Source organism: Macaca thibetana, chromosome 14, assembly GCF_024542745.1.
Source record: "Macaca thibetana thibetana isolate TM-01 chromosome 14, ASM2454274v1, whole genome shotgun sequence".
In the NCBI taxonomy this organism is placed as follows: Eukaryota; Metazoa; Chordata; class Mammalia; order Primates; family Cercopithecidae; genus Macaca; species Macaca thibetana.
In genome coordinates, this window is record NC_065591.1 from 84,776,287 (window position 1) to 84,803,507 (window position 27,221).

At 42.9% G+C, this 27,221-nt stretch overlaps 2 protein-coding genes across 2 annotated transcripts in view; both read left to right on the forward strand.

Moving 5' to 3' along the window:
- Positions 1–27,221, forward strand: part of FAT3 (FAT atypical cadherin 3) — a 687,549-nt gene that overhangs the window by 617,531 nt on the left and 42,797 nt on the right. Inside the window, exons 14-19 of the mRNA XM_050759265.1 lie at positions 10,191–10,580; positions 13,424–13,638; positions 15,119–15,256; positions 16,213–16,356; positions 19,122–19,319; positions 22,473–23,271. Coding sequence (XP_050615222.1) covers positions 10,191–10,580; positions 13,424–13,638; positions 15,119–15,256; positions 16,213–16,356; positions 19,122–19,319; positions 22,473–23,271 — 1,884 coding nt within the window. The remainder of the gene's footprint in view (positions 1–10,190; positions 10,581–13,423; positions 13,639–15,118; positions 15,257–16,212; positions 16,357–19,121; positions 19,320–22,472; positions 23,272–27,221) is intronic.
- The window catches only part of CEP295 (centrosomal protein 295), a 1,096,927-nt gene that overhangs the window by 222,852 nt on the left and 846,854 nt on the right, over positions 1–27,221 (forward strand). The gene's annotated exons all lie outside the window — the stretch shown is intronic.

Here is a 27,221-nt window from a genome sequence, read left to right on the forward strand (position 1 = left end):
GTTTTATTTGCCTTCCACAGAGGATGAGAGAAGAATTTTAGGCTAGCCATTTTATTTGCTTAATTTAACTATGAAAATCATTTTTAAGTCTGGGCGTGGTGGCTCACGCCTTTAATCCCAACACTGGGAGGCCGAGGTGGGTGGATCACCTGAGGTCAAGAGTTTGAGACCAGCCTGGCCAACATAGTGAAACCCCATCTCTACTAAAAATCCAAAAATTAGCCGGGCATGGTGGCGTGTGCCTGTAATCCCAGCTGCTCCGGAGGCTGAGGCAGGAGAAACGCTTGAACCCAGGAGGCGGAGGTTGCGGTGAGCTGAGATCATGCCACTGCACTCCAGCCTGGGCAACAGAGTGAGACTCTGTCTCAAAAAAAAAAAAAAGAAAAAAGAAAAGAAAATCATTTTTAAATCACATTTCTTGAAATAACTTTATAATGAGACCTTGACAAAATGATTTTCCAAGTAAAGCCAGTGTCTTTCTGAAGACGAGCTATAATGAAGCATAGAAATATCCAGAAAAAATAGCCTATAGAATATGTATCTTTTCTGCAATTTCAAGTGGTATGTATGTTGAGAATTAAACTGGCCTGCAGAACAATTTGAGTACTTGATTGCTCTCCAAAATTGATATTGAAGAACTATTTCTCATGTACATAATTTTTATAATAGTTCTTTTATTTATTACAAACATGCTGTGTGTTTACAAACATGCTGTTAACCTAGAAGGGTAAACAAAAAAGAAAACAAATCATTTTTAACCATGATTACCATTTTGATAGAAATCCCTTCTGCCTTTTTTTTCCCCCCACAAAACTAGGCTCATAAATTAGATATGATTTTGTAACTTGCTTTTTTGATGACCTGCAAATGTATTACTCTGCCCTTATGTATTCTTTTACATCTTTATGTGACATTGTACATAGTATTCTATATACACCATATGACCGTGGGATGATGGATTCAACCAGTCCTCATTGTTGGAAAATTGGGTAGGTACCATTTTTTTCTCACAAATGCAATTATCTATTTAGCAAAAGCTTTGTGTATGTATATGAATGTTTTATAGACATTTTAAATATTAAAAAACTAAACATTTCTTAATAAAAGAAAGCAGTTTTCTCCACATTGCCCTTTTTCAAGGTTATTTCATTCTTTCAGCACATGCATTTGCAATGGACATATATGTGTACTGTGTGCATCACCTACGTATGTTATGTTAGCAGGAATGTATACTTGCTTTGGTCCCCTAGTTGTTTCTTCTGCAGTTCAACATTCATTGCTTTCTATGTGCCAGGCTCTGTGCTCAGTTTTGGGATTCAAAGATAATAAGACACAGTTCCTTTACCTAAAAGGTACACTAATCTACTGGGAGAGGGGATATACATATAACTAATGATAGTGCAAAAAATAGAGGCAAAAATAACATTAAGGGAACACAGAGGAGGAAATGACTGAGGAAATTAAGGAAGCTGTTCCAGAGGAGACCCTGCAAAGGATATGTAGGATTTTGACAAGAGAAAGAGATAAGAGAACATTCGAAGAGGGCAAAGCACAAATGCAGACCAGGGAAGGAGATATGTGGGGGACCTTCAGGCAGCACTGGGGTAGACAGTACAGAATGGAAGTGGAGCTGGAGATGACACTGGAAAGCGGGGTTGGGACCAGATTGCAAAGGACTAGAATGCCATTCTCAAAAGTTTTTGCTTCTGTTTATAGGAAGTTGGAAGACAGTGGCTGTCTGAGAAGCTGGGGCAAGCCTGGATCCAGAATTTTGGAAACTTAGCCCTGGTTAAGTTTAGACGACAGGGTATCAACTCTGCTGCAGTTTGCAATTAGGAGTCTCTTACAGCAGTCTAGACAAGAGAGAATGAGAGCCTCACCTGGCCACAAGACATTCAAGAGATATCTCAGAGGCAGAATCAAAACAACCCAGCATTCCAATTTATGTGAGACAGGAAGTTAGGGGGTTGACATGCAGAAAAGTAAACCTCTAAACTACTATGTCTAGTTCAAGTAATTCTTCACAAGTTGCTAAGCTTGCAGAGTTAGGGATGATGTCTTTGGGACTCCACTTACTCTCAACTCAGTGCCTAGAGTAGTCAAGCAGACAGGTAGCACTTGGCAAGTCCTTATTAAATGGAAGTGTCATAGCCAGTGTCTGCTGCAAGACAGACAGAAACCTTCCACTTCTCAAAAGAAACAACGCTGTATTTTAAGAATAAGGCCATGGCAAAGGAATGCAATGACATACTCAAGAACCCAAGCTTTGTTGATCATTTTTCTTCAAAGGATAATCCTTCCAGTTTAAATAAGGGCGTGAGTTAATCACCAAGCCTGGGTCATAAAGACTGAAATCTAAACATACTTGTGGCATTTCAAGCACTGATGAATAGATAGTAATAAAGCCAGGAGAAAGTGTTGGCTCAAAACCAACTTATTAGATAGCCTGTGGCATGGGATTGAGAAACTAACTGCAATAGGACAAGAAGGAACCTAAACAGGGATTGAAATATTCTAGATCTTGATGAGGGCAGTGGATTCATGAAGGTAGACATTTGTGAGAATGTATGATGTAGAAAGACTTAAAATGTACTAATGTTATGATATGTAAATTATGACACCTCAATAAAGTTGATATAAAAATTAGAGATTAGAACCCACATTAAAAGTGTTACTAAAGTATGATTGTTGAAATTGCTTCAAATTATTTCTTCCCAAGATACCTACTCTTTTAAGTTTAAATCCCTTTGTAAAAAAACAGTTTACTGCAACTTAGTGCAACCCACATTTTTTTTAATCATACTTTATGTTCTAGGGTACATGTGCACAACGTGCAGATTTGTTACATATGTATACAAGTGCCATGTTGGCGTGCTGTACCCATTAACTCGTCATTTACATTAGGTATATCTCCTAATGCTATCCCTCTCCACTCCCGCCAACCCACAACAAGCGCCAGTGTGTGATGTTCCCCTTCCTGTATCCAAGTGATCTCATTGTTCAATTCCCACCTATGAGTGAGAACATGTGGTGTTTGGTTTTCTGTTCTTGTGATAGTTTGCTGAGAATGATGGTTTCCAGCTGCATCCATATCCCTACAAAGGACACGAACTCATCCTTTTTTATGGCTGCATAGTATTCCATGGTGTATATGTGCCACATTTTCTTTTTTTTTTTTTTTTTTTTTTTTTTGAGACGGAGTCTCGCTCTGTTGCCCAGGCTGGAGTGCAGTGGCGCGATCTCGGCTCACTGCAAGCTCCGCCTCCGCCCGGCTAATTTTTTTGTATTTTTTTTTTTAGTAGAGACGGGGTTTCACCGTGTTAGCCAGGATGGTCTCGATCTCCTGACCTCGTGATCCATCCGTCTCGGCCTCCCAAAGTGCTGGGATTACAGGCTTGAGCCACCACGCCCGGCCGTGCCACATTTTCTTAATCCAGTCTGTCATTGATGGGCATTTGGGTTGGTTCCAAGTCTTTGCTATTGGGAATAGTGCCACAATAAACATACGTGTGCATGTGTCTTTATAGCAGCATGATTTATAATCCTTTGGGTATATACCCGGTAAAGGGATGGCTGGGTCAAATGGTATTTCTAGTTCTAGATCCTTGAGGAATCGCCACACTGTCTTCCACCATGGTTGAACTAGTTTACAGTCCCACCAACAGTGTAAAAGTGTTCCTATTTCTCCACATCCTCTCCAGCACCTGTTGTTTCCTGATTTTTTAATGATTGCCATTCTAACTGGTATGAGATGGTATCTCATTGTGGTTTTGATTTGCATTTCTCTGATGGCTAGTGCTGATGAGCATTTCTTCATATGTCTGTTGGCTGCATAAATGTCTTCTTTTGAGAAGTGTCTGTTCATATTCTTTGCCCACTTTTTGATGGGGTTGCTTGTTTTTTTTCTTGTAAATTTGTTGAGTTCTTCGTAGGTTCTGGATATTAGCCCTTTGTCAAATGAGTAGATTGCAAAAATTTTCTCACATTCTGTAGGCTGCATGTTCACTCTGATGGTAGTTTCTTTTGCTGTGCAGAAGCTCTTTAGTTTAATTAGATCCCATTTGTCAATTTTGGCTTTTGCTGCCATCACTTTTGGTGTTTTAGATGTGAAGTCCTTGCCCATGCCTATGTCCTGAATGGTATTGTCTATGCCTAGGTTTTCTTCTAGGGTTTTTATGGTTTTAGGTCTAACATTTAAGTCTCTAATCCATCTTGAATTAATTTTTATATAAGGAGTAAGGAGGGGATCCAGTTTCATTTTTCTACTTATTGCTAGCCAGTTTTCCCAGCACCATTTATTAAATATGGAATCCTTTACCCATTTCTTGTTTTTGTCAGGTTTGTCAAAGATGAGATGGTTGTAGATGTGTGGTATTATTTATGAGGGCTCTGTTCTATTCCATTGGTCTATATCTCTGTTTTGGTACCAGTACCATGCTGTTTTGGTTACTGTAGCCTTGTAGTATAGTTTGAAGTCAGGTAACGTGATGCCTCCAGCTTTGTTCTTTTGACTTAGGGTTGTCTTGGCAATGTGGGCTCTTTTTTGGTTCGATGTGAACTTTAAAGTAGTTTTTCCCAATTTTGTGAAGAAGGTCATTGGTAGCTTGATGGGGACGGCATTGAATCTATAAATTACCTTGGGCAGTATGGCAATTTTCACGGTATTGATTCTTCCTATCCATGAGCATGGAATGTTCTTCCATTTGTTTGTGTCCTCTTTTATTTCACTGAGCAGTGGTTTGTAGTTCTCCTTGAAGAGGTCCTTCACATCCCTTGTAAGTTGGATTCCTAGGTATTTTATTCTCTTTGAAGCAATTGTGAATGGGAGTTCACTCATGATTTGGCTCTCTGTTTGTCCGTTATTGGTGTATAAAAATGATTGTGATTTTTGCACATTGATTTTGTATCCTGAGACTTTGCTGAAGTTGCTTATCAGCTTGAAGAGATTTTGGGCTGAGACGATGGGGTTTTCTAAATAGACAATCATGTCATCTGCAAACAGGGACAATTTGACTTCTTCTTTTCCTAATTGAATACCCTTTATTTCTTTCTCTTACCTGATTGCTGTGGCCAGAACTTCCAACACTATGTCAAATCAATAAACGTAATCCAGCATATAAACAGAACCAAAGACAAAAACCACATGATTATCTCAACAGATGCAGAAAAGGCCTTTGACAATTCAACAGCCCTTCATGCTAAAAACTCTCAATAAATTCGGTATTAATGGAACGTATCTCAAAATAATAAGAGCTATTTATGACAAACCCACAGCCAATATCATGCTGAAGGGGCAAAAACTGGAAGCATTCCCCTTAAAAAGTGGCACAAGACAGGGATGCCTTCTCTCACCACTCCTATGCAACCCACATTTTTTGTGTGTCACCTGCAGGCTAGATCCCATGCAAGCAACAAAGGACATAGGAGTGAATGTCAGAGACAAGACCCTGCAGAGAAGTCAGGGCAACTGCCAGCAAAAGACACCAAACCAGGCAGAACATAGCTCTTTCTGGTTCCTTAAGTTTAGTGATCCTGATCTTAGGAGGAGGAGAGAAAATACTTTTTAAAGACCAGGTCAAAAATAGCTCAGTGTATATGCTGTGTTGGTGACTCTTGCCGTCTGGTTTCAGTGATGATTTTAACACCTTTAGCAATCTCAGATTTAAAGCTAAGTTATTCTGGCACTTGGTAGGTTAGATCCCTAGGGATGATCCTATCACTGGGGGTTATTTCTCACTGAAGTGTAAGGACTTGTATAACTGTAAGCTGTAGGTGTGAATTCTGAGCATTTAACTGAATGGTATGAATCTGCTGTGTTAAGTTTTCCTTCCATCCTGAAGATTCTAATAGCTTGTCATGATCCAGCTGAATGTGGATTTTTCCTTTGTCGATGCTGGCCGACTTAGGCCCAGGTCCAGCAACTTAATGAGCAGTTGCAGGGAGCATTCACTGGAAATAGAAATGAAACCGACTCCCTTTATGTAACTTGGAAAGGAGTCATAGTGCTGGAAAATAATCTTAGACCTCAACTGACCTGGGTTCTGCCACTCTAGAAATGCAGACCCAGGGAAACGAAGTGACTTGCCCAAGGACACTTGTGTAGTTTGGTCAGGCTATGACCGAGAGGTAAAGTCCCCTGACTTCCAGTACTAGACCACATTGCCTTCATTTTAATGCATTTTAAACTGACTTTTATGTACAGTCCCATGTCCAAAAAGTTCAACTTTCCATTTGGCCCATTGAGAGGAACCTGGACTCCATTTATAAACCCTCTGAGAGGCAGAATATAACTGTCTTTCACAACCCATTCCTGAATTTCACAGCTACTAGAAATTTTTATGTGCTATTTTCTTCCTTCTATCCCACTCCACAAAATGCCACTACCTATTACTTTCTTTGAGCAAATAGCGATTTTAATCATTCTCTTTTTCCTTGATTTCAATTCTCTGAAGGCCTATCTGCTCCATTTGCCACAGATAACATGCAGAAACCTCACTTGCAATGAAGGTCGCACTTCTCTTGGTAGCCTGGCATTTCGGCATTTAAAGAAGCTAAGTATCTCCATCCCCATTAAATTAGGCTCAAATTGGAGAATAGAATTACATAGTTAAAAACACAGAGGCAAAATGATGGATTAATGTTATACCTTAATGTAACACATCATGACATGCAGTAGGAGCATTAGACCAATTAGCAAGCAAGTCTTCTGCCTGGGTTCATCATTTCTGCTGTGTATATAGAAAGGGATAGTAATTTGAAGGATGGCATTTATCAAACCCCTTTGGATAAAAAGTGTCCACTCTAGCAACATGACCTGCATTCATTATAAAGATGGCACCCCATTTGCCCACATGGCAAAGACCCAAATGCTACCCCAAAAATACTGTTTCCAAATTGGCGGTTATGCTTCTGACTTTATTTCTAAAACTTATTGAAATCCATTGCAATTGTGTCTAAATTGGAAGTTTAATATGCTCCAAAAATATATCCTGCACTTTTCTTGAGAGGCAGCAAATTCTAAGTGATGCCATTTAGCAGGTTTTTTGGTCTGGGTCTCCCCCACCCCTCTCTGCTCTTCGTTTCTTATCAGTCTGATTGGTAACAGAAAGGAGAGATTAACAATAAATCTTCCAGTTCCTCCTGGTATGAATGCCCAATATATTGTCAGAAGCAAAATGTATGAGGAGGTGGGGGGAGTGTGGGTCAGCAACTTGCAGGGGAAAGGGATGGTTTTCTGCTATGGTAAAGCAGAAAAACCCTGTCATGGAGTTTAAATTAACAGAATCTGCCCGGAGGGGAGCCATGGTCTTTGTGTGGCTGATTAATGTCAGTCCTGTAAACGCAGCACTCCAACAACAGGGCTAGTCAGCTGACCAGGAAGCTTGGAGAACAAGAATCTCCTGCCTAGGGGATCAGAGCCCAGCTGAGTGCCTCTAAACAGGGCTGAAGAGAAAGCTGCAGGCCGGGAACAGAAGTGATGGAATTAGATTTCAGCTATGTGTCTCAGTGAAGGAAACACAGGCAGCCATTAAAAGCACCTTCCCTTTTGGCCTTGCTGCTGCAAAGAGCAGCAGCATGCAAATTCGCCCCTACCTCTCCTCACTCATCTGTTCACAGCACCATGGCCTTCAGAACAGTGTGTCAGAAATCACCTTCTTCCATAACTGATCTTCAGGCCTGAAGAGGAAAAATTTCCGAGCATAGATCTCCTGAAATCCCTAAGGAAATTGAGCCTAGGGAAAACAGGACTTTGCATGTTGTTCCTCATGCCTACCTAAAAATGCTGGTTGCACCAGGCAAGTCCTTGGTTAATGCATTAGTGAAATGGAATTTGTAGTTCCCAGCACATGCACTAATGAAAGTCCCTGCATGAATTTCCTGCCTGCTCTTCTTGTTGGCAAGAGCAGCGTACCATATGCTGGAGGTGGAAGTTAATTCTGTAGGGAATGTATGTGATTTGAAAACCTGTGTGGTGTATTTATGTCAATTGCTGATGTGTTTCCATAAATGCATTTTTGTGACTTTGAGAGGCATCCTGAGACCATTGAATCAGTCAAGGCAGCTTCCGGGGCACACAACCTATTCTGACACCCAGACAGGGCCATTGTTTTCCAGGTGCAAGCTCGATCACCTCTGCAACCCCTCTGTGTATTCCCCTAGGGATTCATGTTGAAGAATTCAATCTTGCAGTCACTCCAACAATAGCCAGAAAGCACCCCTAAATGGCTGCTGTGAAGCCTTATTTCAAGGAGGCAGCAAGAGAAGAGGAAAGCCTTCTTATTTTTAATCCCAGCATCAATAAAATCACAGGTTGATGTGTATACATCACAGGGCGGTTGTTTTGAAAAAGAAATAAATGATGAAACTTCGGAAAAAATGGACTCTCTGGAACGGAACCAAGAACAAGCTCTCAGTGTTGACCTTTTGGTTAAAGCCACATAATGCAATTTATGTCATCCCTCCAAATATATGATTTTATTGGTTTGCTGGGAACTTGGGCTTAAGAGAAATTGTACACTAGGAAAGTAAAACGTTTAGCTCTTATTATTGCCAAATGAGGTGTTACAATAAGAAAAAAGATGGCTAGGCCCTCCCCTCTAAGAGCTTATATTCTAAGGTTCCATGATTCTCAAAAGACATTTTCAGATGGTTGTCATAACTAAAGACCTCTGACTAATGTCTGTCTTCATTAACAGTATTTAGGATCAGAATGGTGCTTTTTCAGCCGACAAGGCTGTTACAATTTACTTCTTATAAATCCTAACAACTAAAGTGAACTTGAGGTTTCTAAACCATTTCCAAGTGCTGAGATCCTCTAATGAAACCAGTTAAATCAATATTCAGAACTAGAAGTCAATCCAACTGTTATTCAATAATTAATTGGTAGTTAATAGACATTTCCTAGTTTATATGTTTTAGCTTTAGTACATAGTAATATAAAATGGTATTTTGGTAACTAAGTACATTTCTTGAAACCATAGAGCAGGAGAGCACCCTTGGACTAGATCCTCTCCCTTCCTTGATGGAGTGCTCCAGGCTCACTGGCCCTTGGATTTCTTTCTTCCCTCTATAATCCCTTGTGACCTCATTCGTTTCTCATGGCTTTGCGTGACATCTGTACACCAAAGACACTCAAATTTATAGCTCCATCTTGGCCCTCTCCTCTGAACTGCAGCCTCTTCTATCTGACTTTCTGCTTGACATCTGCACTTGAATATCAAATGCACATCTCACACTTAATCTGTCCAGAATAGGGCTTCTGGTCTTTCATTTAAAACCTAGTCTTTCTGCAGCCCTCCCCACCTCAGCTAATGACAGCCTCCTCTTTCCAGTTGCTCAGGCCAAAACCTAAGGGTCATTCTAGAAGCCTCTGTTTCTCTCACATCCTATATCCTGCCAGCTCCACAATCAGAAAACACTCTCGCCACCTCCAAGTTCAGAACACATCCATGAACCCTTCATTTCTCACCAGCTGGGTGCTTAGAATAGATGTGGAACCTGACCCCTACTCACCACTTCCGACACCATCTGCCTTGTTCAGGCCACCAAGATTGCATGCTTCTGTTGCTGTAGGAGGCTGCTGACTGGTCTCCCACCTTCCTCTCTGGCTGCCCTTCCATCTGTTCAGGAGCAAAAGCCAGAGGGATCCTGTTAAAATCTACATCACGTCTCATGACTCCCATCTCACAGCTCACCAGTGGCTTCCCCTCACCACCACTACAGCCCCACTGTAATGTAAAATCTCCTCAAGAAATGTTGGACTTGCCCATTGCTAGACTCGCAAGCCCCCTAGAAAGTGCCTGGTAGATTCTAAATAAATCTGTGTTGAAGTAATTAATTAATTCATCGGTTTGGGTTGGTTTCTATTTCTCTTTCTGTGCCACATCTTTACCACTGCATCTATTAGCCTCTGAGAGTTTTTCTTAAAGATCTGTGGGGGGCAAGTTGTATATTGAGAATATCCAACTATTTCTGATATTTGTTGCCGATATTTTCCCAGTTTCTTTGCCTTTTAATTTCATTTTTTCCCACGAACTGAAATTTACATTTTTGTAGAGCCACAGCTGTCTGTTTCTGTAATAACTATTTTTCTTGTTGTGGGCCTTAAAAAGTCTGCAAAGCTGTCACATTCTAACGCAGATCATCTGGCCTTGCTCTTGCCCACTCATGTTCCTGTGTCTCTCCCACAGGCATCAACAGGAAGGTCGTGTACTCCCTGGCAGACTCAGCTGGTGGGGTCTTCTCCATTGACAGCTCATCCGGCATCATCATCCTGGAGCAGCCACTGGACCGCGAGCAGCAGTCTTCATACAACATCAGCGTGCGGGCCACTGACCAGAGTCCTGGACAGTCCCTGTCCTCTCTCACTACTGTCACCATCACCGTCCTGGACATTAACGACAACCCCCCAGTGTTTGAGAGGAGGGACTACCTGGTGACGGTGCCCGAGGACACCTCCCCTGGCACCCAGGTTCTTGCTGTTTTTGCTACCAGCAAAGATATTGGCACAAATGCTGAGATCACTTATCTCATCCGGTCTGGGAATGAACAAGGGAAATTTAAGATCAACCCCAAGACAGGTGGGTAAATAGCACCGTACTTAGAATGCAGAGCTTCAGCTCGGCATGGTGGCTCACACCTGTAAACCCAGCACTTTGGGAGGCCGAGGCAGGAAGATCGAGTGAGTCCAGGAGTTCAGGACTAGCCTGGACAACAGAGTGAGACCCTGTCTCTACAAAAATTTAGAAAAATATATTAGCCAAGCATGGTTGCATGCACCTGTGGTCCCTGCTACTTGGGACGCTGAGGTGGGAGAATTACTTGAGCCCTGGAGCCAGAGGCTCTAGTGAGCCACATTCCTGCCATTTCACTGCAGCCTGGGCAACAGAGTAAGACCGTGTCCAACACAAAAAAAAAAAAAAAAAAAAAAGAATGCAGGACTTCACTATATCCTGCTTCTCCTCCACTCTGCCAGCCCTTCTTGGCGGACTCTTTTTCCTCCTCCTACCTCCTTCACAGAGGAAACAAATCTGGTAGCAGGGCCCACATGCAGACCACAGAGTGCCCTCCAGCTTTTAAGGATGGCTCCTGCTAAATTTTAAGCTCCTTGCTGTGGGCTTACTTAGCAAATATCTTACCCCCAGGTTGGCTCCAGAATTTCTAGATGCGAGGGCTCAGGGTCAGCAATATGGTTTCTCAATGGGGAGAGGAAATACTATTTGTATTCCAAGAACAAGAGTTTGTTTGATTTTCTCTCTTTTCTGTTTGATGTTGGGTGTTTTGACTTCAGTCATATGTGCACATGTTGGAAAATGTTCGTGGGGATGAGCCTCCATGTGCAACTGTCCACACTTGGACTGCCACTCTTTCATGACCTGCATAGGCAGATGCTGATAAGTGATCTGCATGGTGATATGCAGCCTTCTCAACCCAGCACCCCAAATAGACTCATCGGTGAGCTGGAACTGGTGCTTTGTTTGAACCCGGTTCACAATTCCTGATCAGAAAACTCATTTCTCACCAGATCCTTTTCCAGCTCTGGGGGAACGTGTAGCATCACCTAGGGAATAAAAAGGTGCTTTGAAATAAAGGGAAAGAATAAGAGAGAACCCTGGGGCTTTCTCTTCACCAGCGAGTTAATAAGTATTAGAGGTGCTTCAGGCAAATAAAGGTCATAATTCTAGAAAACAAGCTTGGATATTCTTTAAAGACTAAACATACTCATCCTTGTGTTTTCATAGAGTGTATGGATTTCTATCCCAAAGTGGATATTCTCACTATTTCCCAATTCCCCTATGAATAGTCAAGGCAGTTCCCATTTTGCAGATAACAAAGATGAGTTTCTCACCTTCCAGCCTTTGGACATAGTTCCCTTGTCACTCAAGGAGTATGCACCTGTTGAACAATGTGGCAAAGGAGGTCCATTTTCCTTTGGATAATCCAGTAAATATGAGCAAGAAACCATTATAATTAGCAGTGTTTATTTAACATGGCAAATACTCCAGGCTCTTATTAAGTAAAACCAGAACTTTAAAGACGTTGAATAATTACCACAATGTCCACTGTTAATAAGTGGTTTATCCAACGTTTGAACTAAGATCTTTCTGACTCTGGAATGCATATTCTAATATAATATAATATAACACTGCTATACTATAGGGATACCAAAAATGTAAGAAATGCAGTCTTGGCCCTTAAGTATTGGAAGGTGAAAATATTGATGGAAGAATTGCATCACAGTCTCTCCTGGCAGTAACTGTTTACTAAAGTCATTATCTCAAATAAAATGTATGAGGGTTTCCCTCATTTAAATATGTGTTGGCCCTAGCCTGTCTAGTTATGGCCATTGTGTATAAACACCATGGGGAAATGGCTAAGTACTATTTAAATTTAGCACTGGTTAGCAAGACTGGGATGCAAAATAAGCACTAGGGGTGGTAAGTGCTAAGAAAACTTAATATGGAGAGAAAGAGGCTCTTGTTACAGGTATGATTTCTGTGTTTTGACTTAGGTAGAAAGAGCCTATTGGCAGTCTTAGCAACTAGAGAAGTTGCCTGTCTGGAAATGTGAATGGTCATGACCTTCTCACCGGTCCTCATGATTGTTCACTAGGTGGGAGGAAAGTAAATGCCCTTGAGAAGTGTTCTGCAGGCAATACAATGACTGAAGACTGCAGGATTGGGTTACCTCCCCAGAAAGGGCTAGGATGGGAGGGATATAGCACCAACACCCAGCTAGGTGCTTTCACGTGTTCTACTTATTTAAGCAATTCTGTGACATGGACATTATCATCTCTGTTCTGTAGTTGCGGGCACTAAACTCAATATGTGCCTGCTGAGCTGTCTGATTTCCAAGTAGTTCCTTTTCCATTATGTCACTATACCTTGAGATTTCTGAGATCTTTGCCCTCTTTGTGCCATAATTGTTTTAGATAAGTGCGTTTTAACTTGGCAAGGCAACTTTGTGGTTAATCCCATTCAGTGAAGTCTGCAAGTATTTACTTGCTGACAAGAATGGGGTCATACCATCACATCCCCACATCTCAGCTCATTGTTTGTCTTCTTCTGTCCACCTGAGGCATCAGAAGACACCTATCAGGGATGCTTGTTTTTGTTCCTACTCGTTAGTTGTGTGAGAGTGAAGATGCCAAAGATTTTCAACTGCCTCAGAGATGTTCATAAATGGTTACAGAAACATGTAAAGACTTTTCATTTCTTCAGGGTTATGTTTGATGGCTAGCTATGCTCTCACTGACAGCATTAATCAGACTTCTGTAATACTTTCAGTAAGGCATTAAATAAACAAATTCCTGAATGTTTAAATTCTTGGCTGGAGAGGATGTTAGAAATATTACCATGATTATAGAATTGCTGACCAGTGTTTTTTCCTAATCAAATATAAAGCTCCCCATTTTTCTTCAAAGGGGGTATTTCTGTCTCTGAAGTCCTGGACTATGAATTATGCAAAAGGTTTTACCTGGTAGTGGAAGCCAAAGATGGTGGCACCCCAGCTCTCAGCGCTGTGGCCACTGTCAACATCAACCTCACGGATGTTAATGACAACCCTCCCAAGTTCAGCCAAGACGTCTACAGTACGGTTATCAGTGAAGACGCCTTGGTGGGAGACTCTGTCATTTTGGTAGGTACCTGAGGTTGGGGATGGTTCTAGATGTCTGGGACTAGTCACCCACAATAAAGTGAAGAAGAAAGCAAAGTCTGTCTTGGATTTTCTTCACACGTCCCCCTTTCAGTGTCCATTTGTCCCCAAGAATGGGAGCCATCTTTCTATGGCTCCTTCTGTAATTTGTATATTAGGAAGAGTCTGATAGATTAATTTATATCAAGGTGTGATTGATAATCACTTATTTCCCAGGAGCATATCTTTTTTGAGAAAACAACACAGACCATGGGATGAATTTTTAATGATGGCCCCCTACTTAGATGTGAACATAGATGACAGGTTATTAGGTGGCTAGGTGGAATACATTCTTTTTTTCTTTTTTTTTTTGAGATCTGTTGCACAGCATGATGAATATAGTTAATAGTGGTATATTGTACATTTCAAAATGGCTAAGAGTAAGTTTCAAATGTTCTCACCACAGAAAATGCTAGGTATTTGAGATACTTGATATGTTAATTAGCTTGATTTAATTATTCCACGTTGTGTTCGTAAATCATAATATCACTTTGTACCCCGTAAATATATGCAACTATGATTTGTCAATTTACAATTTAAAATTATTAGATTGCTGAGGACAAAATAAAATCCTTGTCCTCCTTTCCCCCTACACACACAGACACACAGAGTTGGGCAGCTACAATTTGGAGCAAACCTAAGATTGATTGGCCACTCTTAAAGGAGACTTTTCCAGAAGGAACTTTTTCTAACAGTAAGAACAAGCCATGTATCCTGAGAACACAGATTCTCTTAGACCGCAAATTACATTTTGGAACAATGAGTCCCCTTCTCACCATCCTTCCCCATCCCTTGGCTGGCAGATCCCTTCCATCCAAGTCATCTCGTTGCAGGATGAGGCTGGAGCAGCTCTCTGCTGGAGGACAGTGCATTTCTTATACATCAGAAGTGCACTCCTCAGGCCCGCTCTGCTTCCTGGAAAGTATACGAATATTTCCATACATACAAATTTCAACATCATCAACCTGGAACAATAGACAGAGGGGCTGTATATTTGCTGTGGGGGAAGGGGAACTTTCTTGGCTTCCTTAACATGGAAATGCGTAGGCCTAGAGAATCCCTGACTCAATGGCAGAGACCATAGCTTGCAGGATTGGGAAGAAATCAAAGCATTCCTGTCCATTAGCTTTGGGGTCTAACCATACTGTCTCAAACCCTGAGGAAAATCAGGCCTAACAGGCATCAGGCTGTGGGCAGGTAAAAAATTAACATAGAAATAAAATGGCAGCTGTGGGCCTGGTGCCACCCTCCTTCAGCTGATCAATCATCTCTTCTGCTGGGGGCGTGGTCACTAACATTAGAGAGCAGAACTCCCGAGAAAACTGTCACAGCTGCACCCATTTAAACAGATCTGGGACCCTAAGAATCAACCTTTGCTCTCTTATGTCATGACTTTTCTTTGTTTTGCTTGTTTTCCATGAAGCTAATAGCAGAAGATGTAGATAGCCAGCCCAATGGACAGATTCATTTCTCCATTGTGAATGGAGATCGGGACAATGAATTTACTGTGGATCCTGTCTTGGGACTTGTGAAAGTTAAGAAGAAATTGGACCGGGAACGGGTAAGCTAACTTAAGACAGTGTCCTTCCCATCCACATCCACATCCACCGCTTTCCTAGAATCAGGGGCACAAGCTCCAGGGGTATAAATAGGAAGGAAGGTTCTCCATTCTAAGTAATGAGAGTAAATAAGGATGGGCTAAAATGCAGCATGAAATATTAGGGTTAGACCATTGATAGGATTTTCTTCCTATAACAGATGCTGGTTATGGAGGTTTTAAAGAAAAGATAAATACGTATCTTTTTAGGTGGTTTGAATTTTAGCCCTTCCTAGAGCAAAATACTTTCAGGGTATTGGGACCCTGTGGTCCTGACTTTACGAGCAACTTTAGCCCTCAGTGAGCAGATACACAAAGATCACCTGAAGGCATCTAGGTCAGAAAAAATCGTCCAAAAAATTTCTCTGTCCAAGGTTAAGTGAAGTTTCTAAACATTGTCTTTCTTCACCAAAAACATGCATCTTCAAAGGGAAATTAAATATGGAAAAGGATGACATGATATTGATGCTGAAAAGCAGATAGACTCTACTGGGTGATATATGCCCATAACCCCAGAAATATTAACATTGACAAATAAGACAGATCAGCGATGACAACTGTTGCATTGAGCAAAGGCCCAGAGCCTGGGTCCTAACCAGGGTGGTTTTGTCCCCCAGGGACATTTGGCAATGTTTGGAGACATTTTTGGCTGTCATAACTGGGCAGGGGGTGATACTGCCTCCTACTTGACAGAGGTCAGGTTGCTGCTAAACATCCTAAAACACATAGGTCAGCCCCCAACAACAAAGAATTATCCAGACCCAAATGTCAGTGGTGCCAAGAATCACCTGGTCTAGAAAATCAAACTAAAGATGGTTGATCTTTGACAAAACACAGCCTGAAGATCCAGTTCCTCTGTGTGTGCACAGAAGGAAGGAAGTACTGTACCTCTTTACTGTCACCTCTTTGTACCTTGGCAGGTGTCTGGATACTCTCTGCTTGTCCAGGCAGTAGACAGTGGCATTCCTCCAATGTCATCAACTGCAACTCTCAACATTGATATTTCCGATGTGAATGACAACAGCCCAGTGTTTACACCTGCCAACTATACTGCTGTGATTCAGGTGAGCAAATCTTGCCTGCCAAGCACTTGTCCCTTTGCATTCAGCTTTCTTCCTCTGCTGTGGCTTACTCATTGTGGTTTATTGCTACTATTACTTAATGTCATCTCATCCCTTCATAGGGCAGGTATGAAAAGAACCTAGTTCTTCTACCACAGCTGATTAATAAATGTGAGTAAGAGCTATCGAGGGGTGGATTTTTTTCAAGTGTCAGGCGCTTTATGCACACTGCCTCTCCCCACAACAACCCTGTGAAGAGGAATGGTGGATTGGCCCCCACTTTATAATTGAAAGAGCTAAGGATCTGTAAGGTTAAGTAATTCACCCAAGATCATGCAGCTGGTAAGTGGCAGAGTCAGGATTTGAATCTGGGACTATCTTCTGCAAAAGAATTCTCTTTCCCCAGTGGCAGGCTGCCTTTAAGCAACTTTATGCTATTCTGGCAGATGACAGAGATTGATACACATTGTCTCATCAGTCAAAGACAGATTGGGCATCAGGATAGAGCTGGTAGTCATTAAAATTAATTTTCCATAACCAATTTGTTTAACACTTTAAATCCACCTGCTCTTTAAAATCAGACTGCAGGATAGAGTAACTTACTGCTGATATTCTGCTGTAAGAGAGAGTGGCTCTTCTTCCCATCTATTTTTTATTCCACGAGCACAGTACTAGGTACTGAGCGTCCACTACTTCCCAGTATTTCCAGGAGCTGAAAGCACAACTTTAGGAGGATCAGGAAATCCAGCCCAGGAAAACTGTCAGTGTAGAGAACTTAGAGGAGACAGAGTGATGTGCATGTCTTGGAGGGCCACAGGTATTCTAGAGAATCAGTTCTTGCCTGATCCAGTTTGGCCTCAGAATCACTCCCAAGGAGTCCCAGGACTTTGTGGGTGGAAGGTGAAATGTGAGTGGGCCAGGTCTTGAGGGTCCCCTTTGGAATAACATTCAAGAATTTGAGCCTGACCAGCCATAGCTGGCCTCCTCAGACCCCAGGGCCACTGAGCTGTCCAGCAATCAGACTGGAAGGCAGCCTCGAAGGAAGCAGCTGTCTGCTGGTTCCCACCCCTTTGTCAGCGAAATCTGATTCTTTCCCTATGGTTTTCTCCTCCTCTCTGATGCTTTTTCCAGCAGCTCTGCATTCTTACCACACTCCTGCTTCCCCAGAGCTTTGCCCAGAGTCCATACCTTCCTCCATTTCTCTTTCTCTCAGCTCACACTTCTCCATGACTATTGCTCACAAGGATGCTCTCTGCCCTCATGGCCTCTGTTTGCTAACCCCAAAACAAAGTGGGTTTCTCCTACTCAATATTCAGTTTTATGACACGCATCGATCAGCTTGACAGACTGTTTTCAAATGCGCAACAGGAGGTCAACAGTGAAAGCACGGAGAGGCTCAGCCCATGAGCGATGATGGGTCCCCTATCCGCAGGGCAGGCATGTCTGTGTTACCTTACACCCTTCTTCTCAGATGGTGACCCTGAGGGCCATACCGTCTCTCTCCCTGTCTTCTATGCAGGAAGCGGCCTTTAGAGAGTAAGCAAACAAATCAGTCAGCCTTGTGTTTTGTGTGCTGCTGAATATGTTGTCAGCGTGAAATAGTAAGTATATGTGGGGCTATGGTGGTCCCACGACTGATTCCAGAGGGAGACAGTGTCTAGTTTTTGATGACCAACAGGACACTTGTGAAAAGGAGCAAAATAAGAGGTCTCTACAGTCCTTTTCTCTTTCTTCTTCAAAAAATATGCCTCCGTTTTCCTAACCCAGAATGACTTTCTTATTCCCACACATGGTTTTCATAAGACTAATTCAGCACATAAAACTTGACTGGGTCTGCCCTCCAAACTGTAGTGTATCATCGTCTCCATCTCTGCAACCCAAACTCGTTTAATCCTTACATCGATGGCGTCATGAGGCCTGAGCTGATACAACTGATTTCAGGCCCAAGCTGTGGTATTGCTGAAGCCTCAACAGAGTAGGGGAAAGGACAGCAAAGACTGAGCTACAGAGGATTTAATTTGGCATTTTCAACGTGAGGATAATCTTTGACCCAAGAAGGAGCTTTGCATTCCCATTTGGGGAAAAAAACAGAGAAGTTCTGCAAAATAATGCTTACGTAATAGAATCAGGACTTCCAAGAATTCTGATGAAATTAAGGATTCCCTTTCTGTTCATTGTCAAATTAAGGAATGTTTTACCCTAATTCCCTTCCCTAAAGGAATGTGGCAAAACCGTGTTCTGGAGAATGAGGCAAGGTATAAAGCCCCATTTTCTACTGGGAATATGCCTTTGTATATTGACTAGAAAGCTGCCAGGATGTCCCACCAGAAAATCCAATGCCGTGACATGGTGTGTTGGGCCTCAGCATAGTTGTGTTGTGACATGTGTGTGTGAGGAAGTGCCTCCCCATCCCAGTGGAGCTCTTCAGGTCAGCTTGGGCATTGCCAGCTCACCCAGGACAAGGTGTGCCCAGCACCATGCTCAGAACCTGTAAACCCATGCAGCTCCAATTCCTTGTGTTCACACTGGTAAAGGATTGTCCCATAGGTGGTTGTGGGAAGCAGCCAAAGATAAAAAACATGACAGTTACAGACACCAACATGTTTTCAGAAGACGAGATAATATCACAGGGAATCCCTTCTGCTGAAAGCCCTGTTTTCTAGCTCAGCACTCTCAGCCTGTAATGATGGATTTTTGTTTTTGTTTTTAATCAATGCGAAGAGAAGTGTAATTTTATCTTCCTTTTTACTATATACTCTTTTATGCAGGAAAATAAGCCAGTGGGCACCAGCATCTTGCAGCTGGTGGTGACAGACAGAGACTCCTTTCACAATGGGCCTCCCTTTTCATTCTCTATTTTGTCGGGAAATGAAGAGGAAGAGTTTGTGTTGGACTCCCATGGGATCTTGCGGTCGGCTGTGGTCTTCCAGCACACAGAGTCTCCGGAATACGTGTTGTGTGTCCAGGTATGGCATCGCGCCCTGTCTCCATCGTGCTGTCTTTCTTTCTCATGCTTGTTTCTGTCCACTTTGGTGGATTTTTTCTTTGCTGAGTAAGTCAACATAATTCATTACTATGCAGGAGTGTTCCCCTTTTAATCTCAAATTCAATTTCACACCAATAAAAGCTGCCTGTGTGTGTGAAATTGAACAGGAAGGAAGGGAAGCATCATTGTTCAGGAAGGACATTCCTGTAGAGTATGCCCAACAGATGGTCACTGGGCTTAAATCTGCATTCTAAAAACTCCTGCTGCTTTACACTATTACCCACCACATTACCCCACTTGGGGCAGCTACCAATCCCCGTCGTAAGGGGATTTAGCCGTGTCATGCCTCTGCTTGATAGGCCTTCCCCAGTGAGGCAGGAGGGGACAAAGGACTCAGCTGGCAATGGCCTCCAGCATGTCAGTTCCTCATGGTCATTGGCCTGTGTGACATGAAATGGGACAAAGAGGCAAAGGTGGCAGGTATGCAGAGTATAGAAGAAGCAGGAAATGAGAGGGCCCCCAGAAGTTCCCATGTACGATTTCTGCAAATACCAAGATTTGGATCCCATCAGGGAAACTGAGTGATTTTTTCTATCCACTGTTGCCTACAGAGGACAATCTAGGCTCATTATTATTGGTGAAAATAATAGCAATAGTAATTATTGGTATTGGTATAGCATTGACTTGTATACATTGTCTCTTTGGATAAATTACACCTTACTTTACTCCATGAAACCTTCTGAATTAAGGACTGCCAGCTCCAAGCACATCAATGAACTTTTCAATTGCCATCCGCTCCTCCAACAATATTGTGTAAATGATTTTATATCACAGGGTAGTACTCAAGGCAAGGAGAACTTTTCAGTGCCTTCTCACAGAAGCTAGCACAGTTTGCCTATCCTGTCCAGATACAGAGCAGATTTCACATCTTAGGTTTTAGAATCTTTATAAAAGGGTCTCTCTCTGAGTCCCTTGTATTAAACTACCACTGAGTCCTGCGTTTTCTTCCTTTTGTCAGTCATATTCCCATTGCCACTGCCTCACTGTATTCTGCACAGCCCCATCATCGTGCTACTGTGGCAGGAGCCTCCTGGGTGCTTCCTCTGGCTTTAGCTTCATTCTCTTCTGACCCAACCCTTCACTCCTCCCATATTAATCATTCTACTTAGATTATGTCATTCCCCTTAATCAGGGACCAGCAAACTACAGCTCTTGGGCCAAATCCTGCCCTCAGCCTGTTTTTAACAATGAAGTTTTACTGGCACACAGCCTCCTTCATTTAGATATGTGCTGTGACTGCTTCCTTGCATAGGACAGCCTGGCATGGTTGTGATAGAGGCTGTATAACCCACAAAGCTGAAAATATTTATTATCCAGTCCTTTTCAGAAAATGATTGCTGATCCCTGCCCTAAACTAAAACTATCTGTTGGTTTCCTAGTGTTTGAAAACTTAGGCCCTGCAGGCTGAATTCTGCCCCAGACTTTCAGATTTTGAATTTCAGGACCTTTTGACAGACACCACTCTCCAGTCCTTCTCTGGCCACAGGCCTATTGCTCTCTCACCTTATACCCAGCAGCTTCATGCCTTTCTTTCATCTTTCTGGCCTCTGACTTGTGAATGGGAAACCTCTGGTCTATAAAGTCTAAACTCCACTCTCCTTTGAAGCGCTCCACAGTTTGACTTCAAGTTCAATCTAATTTGCTAAAGTTATCTCCTCCTCCATGAATTTTACATTCCAGCGTGTCTTGTTCACATCATCCATCAAATAAAGTATGTGATGATGGCAATAATAAAAATAACAACAGATGGACACAGTGGCTCACACCTGTAATCCCAGTACTTTGGTAGGCCAAGGCAGGAGGATTGCTTGTGCTCAAGAGTTCAAGACAGCCTTGGCAACATAGTGAGAACTCATCTCTACAAAAACAAAAACAAAAAATAAAGTAGCCTGGTGTGGTGGTGCACATCTATATTCCCAGCTACTCAGGAGGCTGAGGTGGGAGGATCACTTGAGCTCAGGAGGTTGAGGCTACAGTGAGCTGTGATTGCACCACCACTGCACTCCAGCCTGGGTGACAGAGCAAGACCCTGCCTCTAAGTAAACAAAACAAATAAACAAATAAAAATAACAATGACATGAACCATCATGTACTAAGTGTATCTATGGATGAGACCTGGGTTTAGTGCTTTGCAACAACTCTGTCTTTGAATCCCCACAACAGAAGGACCCTGTGAAGTGAGGCTACTATTTTACTCATATTAAAAATACAAAAACTGAGGCTTAGAGAAGTTAAGTAACATACTCAAAGCAGGATATGTAGTGGGTGACAGAGACAAGATTCAAACTCAGGTCTGCGTGATGCCCAGGCACCGGCTTTTTCACTGCCTTCCACACACAAGGACACATCTCTCCCCAGATCCCACTTGGTCTGCAGGGTTCACATTTTCAGATACCTGCTCCATAAACCCACCTCATGGGAATCTGCCCTTCTGAAGCCCTGCCCTTCTGAATACTTCCGCCTTGCATGCCATCGGTGTTCAGTAAAGACCTGTTGCCAGAGTGGATGTTCTGTTAATTATTATACATGGAAGGAAAAGAAAAAGCGTTTTTATCAAGCTACCTAGCTTTTCTTTTCATTGTGTTACATTTTATTTGAAGCCTTACCGTGATATAATTCCCACTTAAATTATGTCATTTCTTACATATGCAGAAAGGTGCTATCTGGGTTCAGTCAAAAGGAAATAATCCAACAAAAAACAGAAATTTCTCCTCCAAGTGGAAAGACCACTTTATGAGGTTTCCCCTGTGGTTGCTGCGTAAAATTAAAACAAGGTCAGCCCGTTGCAGGCTTATTGACTCTTGTAGCCCTCTGTCCTCCTTCTCTATTCACCCCAGCCGGCTTTATTGTGTTGATACATTTTATTGTCCATAGCAGAGTGTACATATGGGGATGAAAGGTGATAAATCACTCCTCTTACTTAAACACGTCCTCAGCATTTTTCAGAATAGTGGCAAGGGATGAAGGAAGAAGCAAATGTAAAGGTACAGACGTCTTCTATCTGGGGGTTTTTAAAAACTTGCTATGGTTAGTTTTCTTCGTTCGTTGCCTTTTCACCTCTTGGTTGTTTTAGGCAAAGGATTCAGGCAAACCCCAGCAAGTTTCTCACACCTACATTCGCGTGCGAGTCATCGAGGAAAGCACCCACAAGCCCACAGCCATTCCCCTGGAAATTTTCATTGTCACCATGGAGGATGACTTTCCTGGTGGGGTCATTGGGAAGATTCATGCCACAGATCAAGACATGTATGACGTGCTCACGTTTGCCCTGAAATCGGAGCAGAAAAGCTTGTTTAAAGTGAATAGTCATGATGGGAAAATCATCGCCCTGGGAGGCCTGGACAGCGGCAAGTATGTCCTGAATGTGTCTGTGAGTGATGGTCGCTTCCAGGTGCCCATTGATGTGGTCGTGCATGTGGAACAGCTGGTGCATGAGATGCTGCAGAACACTGTCACCATCCGCTTTGAGAATGTGTCCCCTGAGGACTTTGTGGGGCTGCACATGCATGGGTTCCGGCGCACCCTGCGGAATGCGGTCCTCACCCAGAAGCAGGACAGCTTGCACATCATCAGCATCCAGCCCGTGGCAGGCACCAACCAGCTGGACATGCTGTTTGCGGTGGAGATGCACAGCAGTGAGTTCTACAAGCCAGCCTACCTGATCCAGAAGCTGTCCAATGCCAGAAGACACCTGGAGAATATCATGCGCATCTCAGCCATCCTGGAGAAGAACTGCTCAGGGCTGGACTGTCAGGAACAGCATTGTGAGCAAGGCTTGTCACTGGATTCCCACGCGCTTATGACCTACAGCACGGCTCGCATCAGCTTTGTGTGTCCGCGTTTCTACAGGAACGTGCGCTGCACCTGCAATGGTGAGTGCAGTTTTGAATGTTCCCTCCCAACTCCTGAGACTGTAGGAGTAGACTGAGTTATCATTCCAGCATGCCTGCGTTCAGTCATTCGTTCAACTAAATATTAAATGATCACTTACTGTGTGCCCAAAAACTGTAATAGATGCTGGGGCTGCAGGAGGTACAGTCCCATGTAGCTGTGGCTCAGTGAGCAGCACAGACAGACAAACAGGCGAGCCTATTTGATACATATTGTCAAGAAATGTACAAAGTCCTATGGAGGACCCAGCCGATGGGGGGATTTCCCAAAGGGAGTATCCTCTAGGTAGAGATAAGGGTCCAGTAGGAATTAGGGTAGGGGAGGGAGAGCCTTCTAGGCGAGGGGCAGCTTGCATGAAGAAGGCTTAGAGGCATAAGAGGAACCTACACTGGGGATGGAAAGAGCTTTCCTCTGGTTGCAATAAGCAGGGCTGGGATGTGAAATAAGGCTTGAGAGCAGGCCCAGACATCACACAAGGGCCATTAGCCAAGATGAAGAATTTAAAAATTATCCCAAGGCAGTGAGAGCCATTGGCTGATGAGAAGCGAAGAAGTGGCAGAATCCGATCTGTCTTTTACAGAGGGTGTGCTGGCTGCAGAGGGGAATGGATTAGAGGAGGCCAGGCCAGAGGCACGGAAACAAGTTAGGAAGCTGTTGCCAAGAGTAAGGGCAGTTCGATTTGCTTCAGTGAGAAACAGGGGCCAGATGTCCAGGAGCACAGTCAAGGGATGGATTCAGCCCTCAGAGTGGCAGGGAAGGAATGGTTTGTGTTGTTGATGTAACTGGTGTCACTGAACTTTGACCTTTACTGGTCAAAGACCATAGTTGCACAGAGTCACATGCCCATAGTGATCAGTGAGAAGCACTGCCCTCTCTCTCTTTTCCTCTGTCTGACATGTGGAGCCATAAATTCACTGTCCTCTTCTAAGGAAATTGCAGCCAGAGTTTTTCTAGCCAGTGTGAATTTGGTCCAAAGGGACCATGGCCAGAGGGAGGCCATTTGTAAAACATCCTTTAGGTAATTAGGGACAGGCAGGGCCCCTGGCCTCTTCCCTTGCAGAAGTTCTTGGTTGCAGTTTGGAGAATGATGTCATCGGGGGAGGCCCTAGGGGTCATAACTCCCTCTGAGAGACACTTTGACAGCCTCCAAGCAGCCCATCAGTGTGTCAGCTGCTCTCTCTGTGGTATCCAGTGAATTCTGTTTGTGATTGCATCAGGTAGAAGCAGGGATGTCCAGATTTGTTTAATATGTAAATTAGCTGCAAAGTAACTCAAATGCATACTAGGTGAAATGCATTTCTGGCAGATATCACCAACATGCAGAATTTATGAATGCCAGCTGTCTGGGCCTTACCTAGATTTCCTTTGTTGGCAAACTGATTTATACACCAAAGCTCTTCTAGGGTCTGTATGCGGTGATTCACACCAGGGTTCAAAAGGGGTTCAGAACAGGACAGGGAAGACCCTGAAGAAGAAACTATACCAGCTAATTGATCCTTGTACTCTGAGAACTCATTTATTTCTGCAAAAAATCTGCGAAGGCAACAATGTCCTAGGCACTAAAGATTCAAAGTAAAAAAGATGCAGTTCCTGCCCTTAGGAGTTGACAATTGTAAAGTCAGCTCGCAAGCACCTACTTGCTATAACAGTGCTACAGAAAATGCTAGAGTATAGAAGGGACAGAATCTCTCCTGTGGCCAAAGGAAAGCTGTCTGTGGTATCTACACACAGAGACCACCAATGTGCTAGGTCTTCAGGGATGAGGTCATCGGGAAGAGACTGGGGTGGGGGCAGGGAGCAGACTTTGAATAATTCTTTAAAAGAAGGATTTGGAGGAGGGGTTTGCTCTCTATTTTACATAAGACGCTAATGTCCTAAATGCAATATGTTTCACGGTGATATCTCTGCCTAGGACCCCTGTTCTCTAGTCTCCACAAACCTTTCTACTCCCAGTAAATTTAGAATGCCGGAAGGTTTTGTGAGTCAGGCCCCGGTCATCCCAAGAGGAGGCCTTCTGGGTTTGAAAAGCCAGCATTTGCTCGAGAAGAGCTTTGTGCAGAGTCAGGCCATGCTCTCAGCCTTTTCTCACCTTCAAGTCACTCTTAAAATTAAGCTATAAAATGAAATTCCACATTTTAGTGGTAAAGGAGCTCCAAAGTTCATCTAGCCCAGCCCTGTCTTCAGCAGGTGATACATGATCATCTTCATTTTATAGATGTGGTAGCTTTGTGCCTTGCCCGGGGCCATACAGCTGATAAGAGTAGCATACTGATTCAAGAAAGGGCCCTCTTGGGCCCCTACTTTATTATCTGCATCTTAAGAATAGGGACTCTTCCTTTTTAAATGTGAATCATAACCTCAGTGCTGTGTACTGTAGAAGAATACTCAAATACAGCCATGCGTGGTATAACAGTGTTTCATCAACAAGGGACCATATATATGGTGGTAGTCCCAAACTGTGGTAATACCATATTATGCCTTTTCTATGTTTAGTTTTGTTTAGATATAAAAGTACTCACCATTGTGTTACGATTGCCTACAGTGTTCAGTACAGTAGCATGCTGTACAAGTCTGTAGCCTGGGAGCCATAGCCCATACCATATAGTCTGGGTGCGTAGTAGGCTGTGCTATCTCGGTTTGTGTAAGTGCACTCTGTGATATTTGCACAATGACAAAATAGCCCAGCGATGCATTTTGCAGAATATATCCCCATTATTAACCAACTCATGACCGTAATGCAATTTTCCTAGCAGACTGATTGCCAGCCTCACAGTACAATCCCAGTAAGGCAGAAGTTCTCTCAGACTCCTGTGTTCATGGGGCTTACTAAATGCCCATTGCTGAGCCCCACACTTAGATATGGACAGTTGGGGTGGAGCCTAGGATTCACACATGTAGCCTGGGTGACTCTAATGTTGCTGGTCAGGAAACCAAACTTTGAGAAATCACACAGCAAGATAAAGAGGAAAGAGTTTCCTCCAGGTGCAGGAGCAGGCTCTTTATTTTAATAAGCAATAGCTTTCTCACTTCTAGAAGTATCTTTCAAATAAAAATACAACCATGAGTTGTTAAGGTATGCATTAGGCATTTTTAGGCATTTTCTCATTTATTGGAAAGGAGAAATAATTGAATTCAATAAAGGTCCCTCCCCACAACACACACACGTGCGTGCACCCACAGGTGCATACACACACCCTCACACACAATTAGTATTGGCTGCTCTTCTGTTTACTCTAGGAGGTCGGCACATTCATTAGATGGACTTTCCCACCACTTGGTGGAATAATTAGCATGATAAGTAGAGGTAACTGTCCACTCTGGGCTGTGTAGTAATGTTTAGACAAATCTGGCCTCAATATTCTATCCTCCTCCCAACTTCCAGCTCATCTTTTTCTCATACAGAGTTTTTTTGGTCCAATTATCATCATTAGCACCTTGAACCAAAATGCTGAGTTATTCTAACAAAATGAAAGCAGACTTGAATTTTGGTGCCAAATAAGCTCATTAGACTCCAGCTACCAACAAACATCGTGTCTGAACAAACTTCAAGAGATACAAAGGTCTGATGTTGTGAGGTGGTTCCTGGTGAACTTCAGAGGTGCAATGAACATTGTCACTTCAGTAAGAGAGACTGACACCAACTTAAATGAATTGAGGATGATAGATGTCCTCGAGCCCATATAGGAGATGTGCAAGAGGAAAGGGTGTCACGGCAGCCTATGGGACCTTGCTGATTGTCCATTTTTGAAAAATTGCATTCAAAAATCTAATATATAAATATTTCAAAAAGGATGCACTTGTCCAGTAGGATGGACTGCCAATGAGACCATCAGAGTTTACAACCAGTGTGTTGATGGGTGTGGTAGAAGAAGTGGATGCCTGATTTGTTGAGTCTTTATTAAGATATGGAATATAGAATGGAACCTAGTGC